General features: G+C 38.5%; 1 protein-coding gene across 3 annotated transcripts; it reads left to right on the top strand.

Annotated features, from left to right (window-relative positions):
• The first annotated feature begins 220 nt into the window (after positions 1-220).
• LOC111861232 (protein enhancer of sevenless 2B) lies at positions 221-10,771 on the top strand. Of its 3 annotated transcripts, none has more exons than XM_023845634.2 (6): positions 221-433; positions 615-794; positions 974-1,071; positions 1,368-1,487; positions 3,575-3,740; positions 5,190-10,771. In XM_023845634.2, the coding sequence occupies exons 2-6, from the start codon at positions 717-719 to the stop codon at positions 5,361-5,363; spliced, it is 636 nt and encodes a 211-aa protein (XP_023701402.1). In that variant the 5' UTR covers positions 221-433; positions 615-716; the 3' UTR covers positions 5,364-10,771. The 3 variants fall into 3 exon arrangements, with proteins under 3 accessions (XP_023701402.1, XP_023701401.1, XP_023701400.1); XM_023845633.2 differs by having other exon boundaries at positions 221-479; XM_023845632.2 differs by having other exon boundaries at positions 221-794.
• Positions 10,772-12,020: the final 1,249 nt, after the last annotated feature.

The following is a 12,020-nucleotide window of genomic DNA, read 5'->3' as shown; positions in this document are numbered from 1 at the left end:
TGGTGTCGAGCCCCGGCTGGGGCTCATGACCAGATGTTACTTTTTAAGTCAAAGTTACTGTCCTGTCCATGTGGGGCTGCAATTTATATGAAATTCAATATGTTTTTATGCTACCGCATACCACAAATGCACTGCAAATGAAGGAACGCTAGCTGATCGTCGATTGTTAAACCTTTTTTTTTTACGCTGCCTTTTACCGACATTGTGCCTGCGCGAATGATAGTAAGGACCTATGTATTGAATTCACATTAAAAACGTAATGGACGTGTGCCTTTGTCACATACCTTATACGTTAATATAGAAAATCCGTACATATACTAAGTTAAATTTATAACTTTATATGTAAGGAGAAGGCAAAAAATGGAACGTATTTGTGCGTAGGCGGATTGATCTGCAACCGGAGAGAACCAAGGAAATAGACGTAGGAAAGGATGTGAGTACAAGTGGTTTGCGATTGAAGTGGACATTTATTTGAAATAGTATGTGAAAAATTGATTAGTTGTTATTTTAAAATGTCGTTTTACCGTAATTAATCTTCGTAAAGTACTTATTGAGCTTTTAATGTGGTAGATAATATTGTTGAAGCAATATAATAAGAGGTTTAATGCCTGTAGGTGAACAACCAAGGACTGCTCTGATTCATGAAGGCCTAACCTTGTTTGGACAGTGATAATAGTGTCTTAAAAAGTAGGACCGTATTATTGAAAGGTCTGAACATGGAGGCAACTGCGAAACATGACTTCAATGCTACAGCTGATGATGAGCTTAGTTTTAGGAAGAATCAGGTGCTAAAGGTTTGTGAAAAAATATTTTTAGTGCTTTTCATATGTAGGTTATGTTAAAAATACATTTCTGCCTTATTCCTTCATATATACTGTGACGTAATGAAATTAGCTTACAGCTTAGAAGAGATGTTATTGTGTGACCAAAGTAGATTAATTTTCACTTACTCCTGCATCTTTGTTTCTGACAGATCTTAAACATGGAAGATGATATGAATTGGTATAGAGCTGAGTTAGATGGTAGAGAAGGTTTGATACCTAGTAACTACATAGAAATGAAGAGTCATGAGTAAGTACTGCATAATAAACATTTATGTATTTTGTACAGGAGAAGTAAGTTTATGTTCAGAAGCGAAGGTTTAAATTATGAGTGCCGGAAGTCGTTTAGCAGAAGAAGTAAAATATTTTTAAGAGAGGAAGGCTCAGCTTTCTGCCTGCTTCCTGCTGGTGTGTGTGGCTTTATTACTCAGACCCTGAAGATGGAGGTGACATGTTCCCCTAAGATGTTGAATTTCAGTAGACCGCTTAGATGGAGTTATGTCCCAGAACCATAGCACTCTCTTGATGCTACTCTGTTTGTTTCAGTTGGTATTATGGTAGAATTACAAGAGCGGATGCTGAGAAGCTGCTGTTGAACAAGCATGATGGAGCGTTCCTAATACGAGTTAGCGAGAGTTCACCTGGAGACTTTTCTCTTTCTGTAAAGTAAGTGGCTGTTGCACAGCTCGAGACAATTCAGTGACTGTGTATGTAGGCTTCTTTAGCATGCATTGCTATGAAGGATTCTGCTTCCAAACTTATTGACAAGTTTGTGTTTTGTCTAAACCTAACAAACGATGGAAATCATCTCTTTGTTTAGTATTTTAATCTATGATTGTTGTATTACCTTCTAATCAGATGGTACCATTGGAGAGGTACAGCTGAGTACAAGAAGTATTATAATTTAGTGAGTCACCTTACAGGCCTTTATTACAGCTCAGGTATTCTCTAAAACCCTTTCACATCCTCAAAGCCTCCCCCTACAACCTACAATTTTATTTGTGTGAAAAATTACATTTTAGTGTGACAAAATTAAACTCAAATTTCTAGTATAGATGTGAGGATATGTCGAGAGCAAAGATGTCACACTCAGCCCAGGATCAAAGGACCTTGTTTGTAGTCTTTAAGTATGATTGTACTGTAATTTTTTAAACATTAAAAATGGAACCATATTACTGGGTAATTAATTGTTGCCATGTGTATTAACCCCAGGGGCACGTGGTAGCGTAGTTGGTTGAGGCACTATGCTACAAGCCAGAAGGTCGCGGGTTCAAGTCCCGATGAGGTCACTGGATATTTTTCAATTGTCCTAATTCTCCCAGCTGCACTATGGCCCTGGGGTCGACTCAGCAGAAGTGAGTACCAGGAATATTCTTGAAATATTCTTGGGGGTAAAGGGCAGTCGGCGCGTAGGGCTGACAACCTTGCTGCCATCTGTGAGCTGATTGTCTAGAAAATGTGGGAACCTGAACATCTCACAACCCTATGGGCCTCTTTACTTGTGTATTAACACCCATGTCAAGTGGGTCACCATGGCATGGCGCATCCTCAGGTTGTGGATGGAGGAGACGGCCTCCATATGGAGGGTAGCTGCAAATATATTGAGTAAGCAGTGGTGGACAGCCAACAAAGGGTGCTCCTTGAGCTTGGGGGTTGGGCATCAGGCTAACAACTCCTCAGTGTAAAACATAAACTTGTTATGAAAGATCACGAGAAGCCTCAGACCTGAACAGATTCTTTGGATGAATGATGCAGGGCAAAATCATGACATAAAGATAGCTAACAGATGTTTTGAAAATGTGGCACAGTTCAGATATTTTGAAATGACTATAACAAATGGAAACCAGATTCAGGAGGAAGTTAAGAGGAGATTGAATTCAGATAATTCTTGCTACCATTCAGTTCAGAAACTTTTGTCTTCTCATCTGCTGTCTAGAAACATAAAAATCAGAATATTCAAAACTATAATTTTCCTTGTGGTTCTGTATGGGTATGGAACTTAGCCTTTGATATTAGGGGAGGAACAGACAGGGCGTTTGAGAACGGTGTTGAGAATATTTGGGCCGAAGAGGGATGAAGTGACAGGAGGTTGGAGAAATCTGCATAATGAGGAGCTTCATAACTTGTACATGTCTCAAAGTATAATTAGAATGATCAAGTCAGTGATGATAAGATGGGCAGGGCAAGTAGCACGAATGGGGCCGAAGAGGAATGCATATATGATATTCGTGGGAAAGCCAGAAGGAAAGAGACCACTAAGAAGACCAAGACATAGGTGGGTGTACAATATTAAAATGGATCTTAGAGTGGTAGGACTGGATTATATGGATTGGATTGATCTGGCAAAGGACAGAGACCAGTGGAGGGCTCTTGTGATGATAACAATGAACGTTTGGATTCTGTAAAATGCTGGAAGATTCTTGAGCAGCTCCACAGTTAGCGGCTTCTCAAGGAGGGCTCAGCTCCTTGAGTGAGTGAATGTTTATTAACATTTATTTTAGTCTGTGCTGTAACTTGCTTTTAACATTCAAACCAAGCAGCAAAGTGAACTCAAATTCTAAATTCTGCTGAGCAAATGTCATGTGTCCATTCTGCTGTTCCTACCCATTTTTGTGCCTTTTATATATTATCTGTGTGTGTGTTTGCAGGTTAGAAGTACACAGTCACTAGAATTTTGTGAGCCTGAATTCATCATATGTGTGGTTTCTTTGTCTTGCATTGCATAGCTCAGTTGAGTCTTTTCTCCTTTCCAGATGCTCGGACGGTGTGCAACATTTTAAAGTGCTCCGTGATGCACAAGGAAAATTCTTCCTTTGGGTTGTTAAATTTAACAGTTTGAATGAATTAGTGGAGTATCATCGGACAGCCTCAGTTTCCAGGTCGCAGGATGTGAAACTGAGAGATATGGTCCCTGAAGAGGTGAGACTCGGCAGTAGGATATGTGTTCAGGTGACAAGGTTCTGAATGCAGATGAGTGGCCTTGTCGTGTGTCCACAAGTGGACAATTCAATTGAGAACAGCCAAAACACTACATGTCAACAAGTCTTAAAAGTGTACAAAACAATATACAAGATAGTCGCTTTTTGCTCACTATTCCCTTGCTGTCCCTTACCAGCCATAGATGACAACTCCCAGCATTTCAGTATAAAGCAGTACATATACTTAAACCACAAAAACACACTGAGGGACATGAAAGTCAACAGCAGTAGCAGTGGTTAAAACAAGAGTCATGGAAGCAGAGGTTGAGATGAAAGTTGGTCACACTTCAGCCAATATTTAGACAAATTGGATTCTGATGACTGATGGTCACAATTTGCTGACATGACTGCAAGATCATACAGTTAATTTTGTGTGTGCTCAACTCTTGAACTGTTTTGTACACTTTATACTAACATAAGGAAACATGACTGGTTTTTCATGTGCATTGGAACCCCTGTTTAATGTTCCTTGATTTAAGGTTTCCCCCCCTTTTCTGTTCTTCACAGCGTCTAGACCAGCTCTCAGGCCCTCCCGGCCTCCTATCTAGTGGGTACTGGGGACTTTTTCACCAGTGGTACAGCAGCCAGGTTGTGGAGCTGACCGCTTACCTCCATTTAGTGCTAAAGTCATCAATGATGGAGCTAAACCTCCACTTCGCAACATGTCTTTGTGACTTGATGCTTAATTAACTAAGCACATGGGCAACTTTACACGCCATTTGACGTTCAGTTTAAATTCCCTCAAGTCAGTCAGTGTCAGTTTTGAATTTCCTACGTCAAGGTTTTTCCATGGCTGGTCCCCAGAGAAACCGTAAAGTGGTTTCACTGTACTGAGATTTCTTCTGCATTTTAGTGAGTGTGTGTCAGCCTTGAAGACTGACAGGAGCTGTGACATGTATAACTTTTTCCTTTCACTGTGATTCATCTGCAGTGAATGTCATTGTAATTTTATGTATAGTTATGAATTTGAGAGGATGGGCAATGGGCTACCAGGCTGGATGGCCATGGTTCAACTCCTAGCAGAGGCCATCTTTTACTGTTCTCTGTAGCATCCAGACCAGGTGTGGGGCTGACCCAGCCTCCTGTCCACTGGGTACTTGGGACTTTTCTGTGGGGGCAAAGCGACTGAGGTGTGAAACTGACCACTCACCTCAATCTGATGCTGAGGTCAAGAGTGGTGGCACACCTCTGCTCCCCCCATACATTTTCAGTGTGTGGTGCTAAACACAGGGGCAACTTTACTTACCCTTCACCTCTACGAATTCAAGAAACATTGTTGGATCATCTGTTGACACCATCTTCTGGGAGAGAGATGGTACGAGAGTGGCTTTTTAGTTAGGCTGCTGCATTGTAAGCGCGTCTAAATGTGCTATTGCTTTGAACTTTTCAGTGCCTAGTGCAGGCCCTGTATGACTTCACGCCGCAGGAGCCTGGGGAGCTGGAGTTCCGACGAGGTGATGTTATAACAGTAAAGGAACGCATGGATCAGAATTGGTGGCATGGAGAAATTGGTGCCCGTACAGGATTATTCCCAGCCACTTATGTTGCTCCATACCATGCTTAGTAAGGGACACTACATCACTCATAACTGTAAGTGGAACGTGTTGGAATTGGTCGACGAGTCTGACCAATGTTGTGAGATGGCATTATCATGCTGGGATTTAGCATTCTTTAGATCCTCGTAAAAATTAATTCCACAAGAATAATAAGATTTTCAGAACTACATCCCTCACAACAAAGCAAGACTTTGATACTTTAATACATGCTGCATAAATGTAGTTTTACCTGTATGGTTACAAAATTAAAGGGATTAATTACATTTTGGGAAGGAAGACCTTACATGTGTTAAGTGGCCATATGGTTAGTTGCTGACCATGAATCGTACTGTTGTGATATCTAGGTATTCTCCATTGATTCTCACCCGGCTTGGTATGATTGTGGGATCAAGATTTGTTTTTGCATTTAACAGAAACCTATAGAAAGTGTGAAGGAGGGAGGGAGTGTAAACTTGCATATTGCCATTATTATGGCGTACACAGTATGTAGATGAATTTTTTGGAAGTTCTGACTCAGTATTATCACAGCATGCATACAGGAGAGGTGTTCATGTCGTGACTCTTGACCAGAGTTTGACGAACTGAACACTCTTGGCTGAGTTTGCCATTAAGTTGATAAAAATGATTGACTCAGCAGTTGCTTTATGTATCTTTTGATCGTGTCTCTTTCAAAGCATATTTGCATTTGCAGTAAAACAAACACCAAGACCGATGAAGGTGCAAAATTGCAAAGGTTGCATTTGAAAGCTGTATATATATATATCTTTGTGCTCTGACTGTGCAGAAAGACAGAGTTATGCATGAGTTATGCAGGTGGATTATTTTGAGCATAGTTTGTAAGATTGTGATGTGCCACTTATATAGTCTTGCACTTAGCTAATTGCTATTAGAGCTGACAGTTTATTATTAGATTCTTGTGTAATATTTCCTTTTGGTGAAATGAACTAACTGTAGCTTATGAACGATGTATATACATTATTATTATTATTAGCACTTCTAAAATCCTTCCGTGATATGCAGTGAACCGTAAGAGTTTGACGCCCGTGTTTGGGCCAGTACAGAGGGCTGTCCAGGTAATCTTCAGGTTTGTGTAGTTAAAAGAATGGCTTTGCTTAGCATGGTAATTGGTGAAGACTTCATTCATGTTACCAGTTTTGAAGAAATTGTCACTTAACCCTTAAAGACTGAATTTCTTCTAAGTAACATAGAAATTCAGTTGGCACCTCGGAGGAAACATATTAGTGTCCACTACAAAGTTCAGCCGGTTCATGGTTCTAGGATAACAATCACTGTTTATTGTGAAAACCATACAGAACATGTAGATGATCTCTGTTGACAGACTGGAGAACTTTAGTATATTAAGGTGGTACACATAAGAACAACTGGGCATTAAATGGTTAATATAGACACATGTTTGTGCACAATATCAGGTCATTGCAAGCACTGTACTCATGTAACCACATTAAAATACTATAATTTATATACACAGTGCTTGAGCACGATGAAAACTGCATGCAACCAGATCACGGATGAACATGATATGCCTCTGTGTGGTAAGTTGCCACCGTAAAAATTCTAAGTGGAGCAGAAAGTATATCTTGGTTTTCCACTTCAAGATGCTTATTTTTTTGGAAAAGAAAAGGTTTATAATGTGTCGTCTTGTTTTTTAAGTATACTTTTTATGGACGAAGGGTCTGACTTTGCTGTATCATGGTTATTGGATGAGCTGTTTAATAACAAAGTCTTTGCTCTTTCCAGTTATGCAAAATCATATTTTGATAGTTAGCTTGTTTTATTTTAACTATGATGATACGTGTAAACTAATGAGATGTATAATTTTGATTGTATTAATTTTAATTCTCTGTGTATATTTTCTTTTGCCATGCACCTTTCAATAATTGTAGAACAATATGAAAAGGGTTCCTGTAAGATTTTGTAATAACATTCTTTATTTACTGTATTAGTTTGTTTCCTGTTTTGAATTGTGTGGGGCAGATCACAGTAACAATTCACATGCCGTGCAGTAGGCATAATATAGAACATGTTGATGGAAAGAAGGTGCAAGATTCCAGACTTTTTTGGTGTGAACGACCTGTGTTCCAGAAGGTTTATTTGAATGAATATTTATTGTCTCTGTGCTTTAATTTGTTGGTGCTTTTGTGATGTTCGTTGAGAGGCCTTGCTAGTACTGTAAAGCCAAGTTGTAGGTACTATCACAGGCCAGCTGGCTGATGTGTCTCACACGAGCAAGGCACAAAGTAATAGGGATAATCAGTTGGAAATAACTATTTGTTTAACTGAAGCTTGTTTCAGTCAGAATGTAGATTTGATAGAGACTACAGTTTCTTAATGGTTACAGCTGCATGTATAATTTGAACTAATATCTGTAGTTTGGGAAAATATGCTGTGCAGTATTTGGAAGTGAATATTTGCTTCAGACTGTATGTTGTTCACTTACAAAATGATGTTACTGTTCTCATGTCTGCAGTGTTGAGTTCTGTGTTTGAATTTGCTGTACCCTGTCTTCAGAGCTGCAAGGCATGAACCGTTTGAGGCTGTTGGCAGCATGTACTTTGATGGTTGCCTTAGGTGGGTTCAAGAAGAAAGCATTTACTGCTGGTTTTAGTCAAAAAATTCAAGCAGAAAGGGCTCACAAACTGACAGAAAGATATTCAGTTATGGAAAATGCCAGTAGTATGATAAAAATTATTATTTTGATTGCAGTAATATAGGAAGAGCTGCATTTTTTGGTGCATAAGATGAACTCATAATGGTCACTCTGTATCTACACAGCTACATGTTTTACCTCCAAAATTATGTTAGCATTACTGTAAATATCAGCCTAATTTTAGTTTGTTTCAGTTCAGTTTACTTGAAGCTGAAGGCAGGCTTGTAGGATTGTTCTAAAAAATGCTTATCATACAGCAGATTGCTGTATGGGGGATGTTCTTAATGAAGTGTATATGGAGTGAAATGCAAAGTAGAAATTGCTTATAAGCCTACACGTTGCAACAGCAGATGATGTCTACAGTAAACGAACTGTAACACCAATGTAACATGTTCATACTCCAAGTACATTTCTTTGTAATGTTGTTTGTTACACTGGGACTGAAGAAAAACATGCAGACCTTACTCCTTACTCAACTTGTACTTGTACTTACTTGTTTGTTTGGGAATACTGTTAATAGCGATAACAAAAACTGTGTGTTTGGAAGTCATGCTTGTTTGCACACATTGAGTAAGAACTGGCTAACATTCATAGCAGATCCTACAGCTTCAGTGGCATTGGTGCAGAAGTCCAGTAATGGACGTGATCCTGAGCTGCTTCTTTTCACATCACATGCTTACAGTTTACCTTCTTGGTTTGGAGCCAGAATGTGGTTTTATCAGCAGGTGTCAGTAACTGGCACATTTTGCAGGCGTATAATCTATGAGATTGCCAGTTTGAATCAGTAACTTCATTTATTACAACAAAACAGGCTCTGTATTCATATATCCACACTGACTAATAACACGAGGCAGTCAGACTTTAAACAGAAAATAATGAAAGGACCTGTTTTCTTAATATTTGCAATTTCCATAAATTGATGAGTCATATTGAACGATCTGCTGTCACAGATAAGATACCTTTGCTTTGGTTTACTTAAACACAGTTTGTGCTTTTACTGCAAATTAGTAAGTAACTTATGATTCAGCAGCTGTCCTGATAAGTTCCTCAGTCCCTTTCAGCAAAAACCATATATTCCGTGACTCGCCCCATCCTGTTGCTTGCTGATGATGGCCTTGTGAAGCCGCTGCACAGCGTCATGTGTGTCTCAGTTTGGTCCTGTCTGTCAGCATCACAGCAGTATTGTACTGGATATGAGGAAAAGAAGAAGAAACCCCATCATGGTTTGTTCTGTTTATGGCCTTTGGGCTGAGACTTTTTTAGTCTCCTGCATTCTGGAGGAACACACTTCATTCATCTTTGAGAATGGAGTAATAAGGCTGGGTCATGTGAACAGAGGAGGGTGGTTTGGATATGGAGGAGAGGACTCCAGACAACCTAGGGGAAGGCGGTTTATTGATCCCCAGTGTATGTATGTCTTATTTCACAGTTTTTAAGATGAGTGTATTAATGAAACAATTGCTTGGAAATTGCCAATTGAATGAGATGTCGATGTATTCAAACTGTGCATGTCAGTAAATTGCTATTGTGGTGATAACATGGTATTTGATAAGTGACTTCACTCATAATGTTGATGAGTCCATGGCTTTGCAATAAAGAATTTGGAAGCATATATAAATACATGTAAAGAAACTATTTAGAGCTTGAGGTAATTCTGGGTATATCCAATGACTGAGTGATGATGTGTAATGTGAAAAAAGTGTTCTTCATATGCAGAATAATGATTTAATATCTCTATTTTTTGCATCCTGTTGTGTATCGTGTATTGAAGGCATAACTGGGAGCCATCAACACAGCAGTTGATTATAAACTGATATTAAAATGTTTTAATATTTGGTTATTTTTATTTACATCCCACTACATGTTTCAGTCTGCAGGGATCATCATCATCATCATCATCAGGTGGTCTACAAATATATATGTCACTTAATTATCTATTAGACAACCTGGTGATGCTCTGCAGATCAAAACGTATAGTGGGATGTAAATAAAAATAACTGAATATTAAACATTTTAATATTGGTTTATGATCAACTGTTGTTGTGTTGATGGCTCCGAGTTATCCCTTTAATACATAATTTAATATGCAGTGATCACATTCGCTCTCAATTAAATCCATAGTTTTTTGTTCCAAGAACATTTTTTGGGGGGTTATGGAATTTATATATTTCAATTACACCATTACATTTGGGGTTCTCACAGTGGTAACTATGAATATATGTCCTCTGTGATGTGACACAATGTATTTTGGTATATAAGTACCAGCATTTTGTAAGAACCTATTATCTCTGTCTACAGGACAGAAGATGGAAGCAGCAAGTCCTCTGAAGTGTAGGTACTTGTCTACCAAACCACACGGTGTCACATGTGCACATTAAAAGAGTTCTCAAAACTTCCTTGTGCCTACTGTAACATGCCAGTCATATACTATATTTTTGTTGTTGTTTGACTGGGCTTTGGTCTCACTCTCTGAAAAAGTTTATAGAGACATCTGAACTGCAGAGTGAACTTCTGCTGGCTATGGACATTCAGTATTTAAAATTAGTTAGATTTCAGGTCATGAACTGCAATAGTAATTAAAGTTGTCATCGCTGTTGCTCCGCAAGTGCACAAAACTGAACTGTTCATTCTGTGTGTCTGCTTACTAATTAATTTTTCTGGTAGTTTCAGACTTCGCAATAATGTTAATACCTCAGAGGTAACTCAATTTCTATTAACTTTACATGGAATAAAGTCCAGTTTGTGACATGTGTCATCTTTATTTTCGTGCTGATTGCAGAATGTTTCGTCCATCTCGCTGTGTTTACGAGTCCCTGGCTTGTTCACACTCCCCAGAGCACGCTGTGCAAGTAATATGAAGTTACAGTTATGTAACTGTATAGTATGTGAGGAACGTTTTAATTTTAACTTTGTGCAAAATGTAGTGCCTTCTTACAAGATTCACCACACTGATGAATATAGGCATAGTTGTTGATGATTCTTGATGCACATTGGAACGTGCAAGATCTCCTTAATGCCCTGTACTGGCCTCGGAATCCAATGCCACTTTTCTTCACCAATTCTACAAAATCTTCCCATCCTTCACTTCATATAGCAGTTTCTTGATCTACAGTATTATCCCTGAAGTTTCCCATGAGTGTCAGTATTTCTTGCTTTCTCAAACTGTGTAGGGACAGAAAATGGTTTAAATTTCTTATTCCTACTACTTCTGTGTCTTTTTGTATTTTGCACCCAATATACAGGACTTCAGTGATGTAAGTAATGTTTCTGTAATTTGTGCTCTGGATATTATTTACAAAGATGTCTAAATTGTTCTACCCAGATTTGTAAATATTTGCCCTTTACTTTCCACCAGTTGCTAATGTCACGTTCTGTTGTAGCAGCAGGTAAATGTTGGAAGTGCGTTTTAAAATAATTGTCATCTGAATGTTGAATTCATGATTTGTGGCTGAAATGCTTTTTTAAAAAATAGCATCTTGCATTTGTGGGTGGGGCCAAAGAAGATAAATTTCATGCTGATTAATTTCATAAGCCCCTGAAAATATTCTTTTGAGAAAAATTGCAGTAAAATTAACAGGTCTGTACTCATCATGTTTCAGAACTGTTGGGCTTGAATTGTTTCCAGGGCAAATCTCCATAAATGCATCTTTACAGGATTATATCAATAAAGAAAAAAAAACCATAAGTGTTCACAACCTGAAAATGGCATTGCAACTCGTGTCATTTTGAAAGCAAGGAAGCAGAGGGAAGAAAAGAGATTGTGACTTTTTATCCAGTGTTCCATAAAAGACAAAATTATGCTAAAAGAATAGAAAATTACCAAATTTTGAATAAATTCCATATCTGTTGAAGTTATTGGGTTGTAAGCAATCCAGCATTATTGTGCTGTCAGGAATTTAAGTTGCTCTCTTCATGGTACACAGAAATTCATGAATTTGCCATCTAAGTTGGCATTCGTTTTTCCTGCACTAACCTACCATAGCTCTGTGAAATATGG

The sequence above is a fragment of the Cryptotermes secundus genome, unplaced genomic scaffold, assembly GCF_002891405.2.
Source record: "Cryptotermes secundus unplaced genomic scaffold, Csec_1.0 scaffold2516, whole genome shotgun sequence".
Lineage (NCBI taxonomy): Eukaryota > Metazoa > Arthropoda > Insecta > Blattodea > Kalotermitidae > Cryptotermes > Cryptotermes secundus.
This window is presented reverse-complemented; position numbering and strand designations above follow the sequence as displayed.

Excerpts from the sequence above, each read along its gene's own strand:
- LOC111861232 (XM_023845634.2), top strand. The coding sequence starts at position 717 with ATGGAGGCAACTGCGAAACATGACTTCAATGCTACAGCTGATGATGAG. Across the intron at positions 1,072-1,367 it reads ATAGAAATGAAGAGTCATGA|TTGGTATTATGGTAGAATTA; the intron begins GTAAGTACTGCA and ends TGTTTGTTTCAG. Across the intron at positions 1,488-3,574 it reads GACTTTTCTCTTTCTGTAAA|ATGCTCGGACGGTGTGCAAC; the intron begins GTAAGTGGCTGT and ends TCTCCTTTCCAG.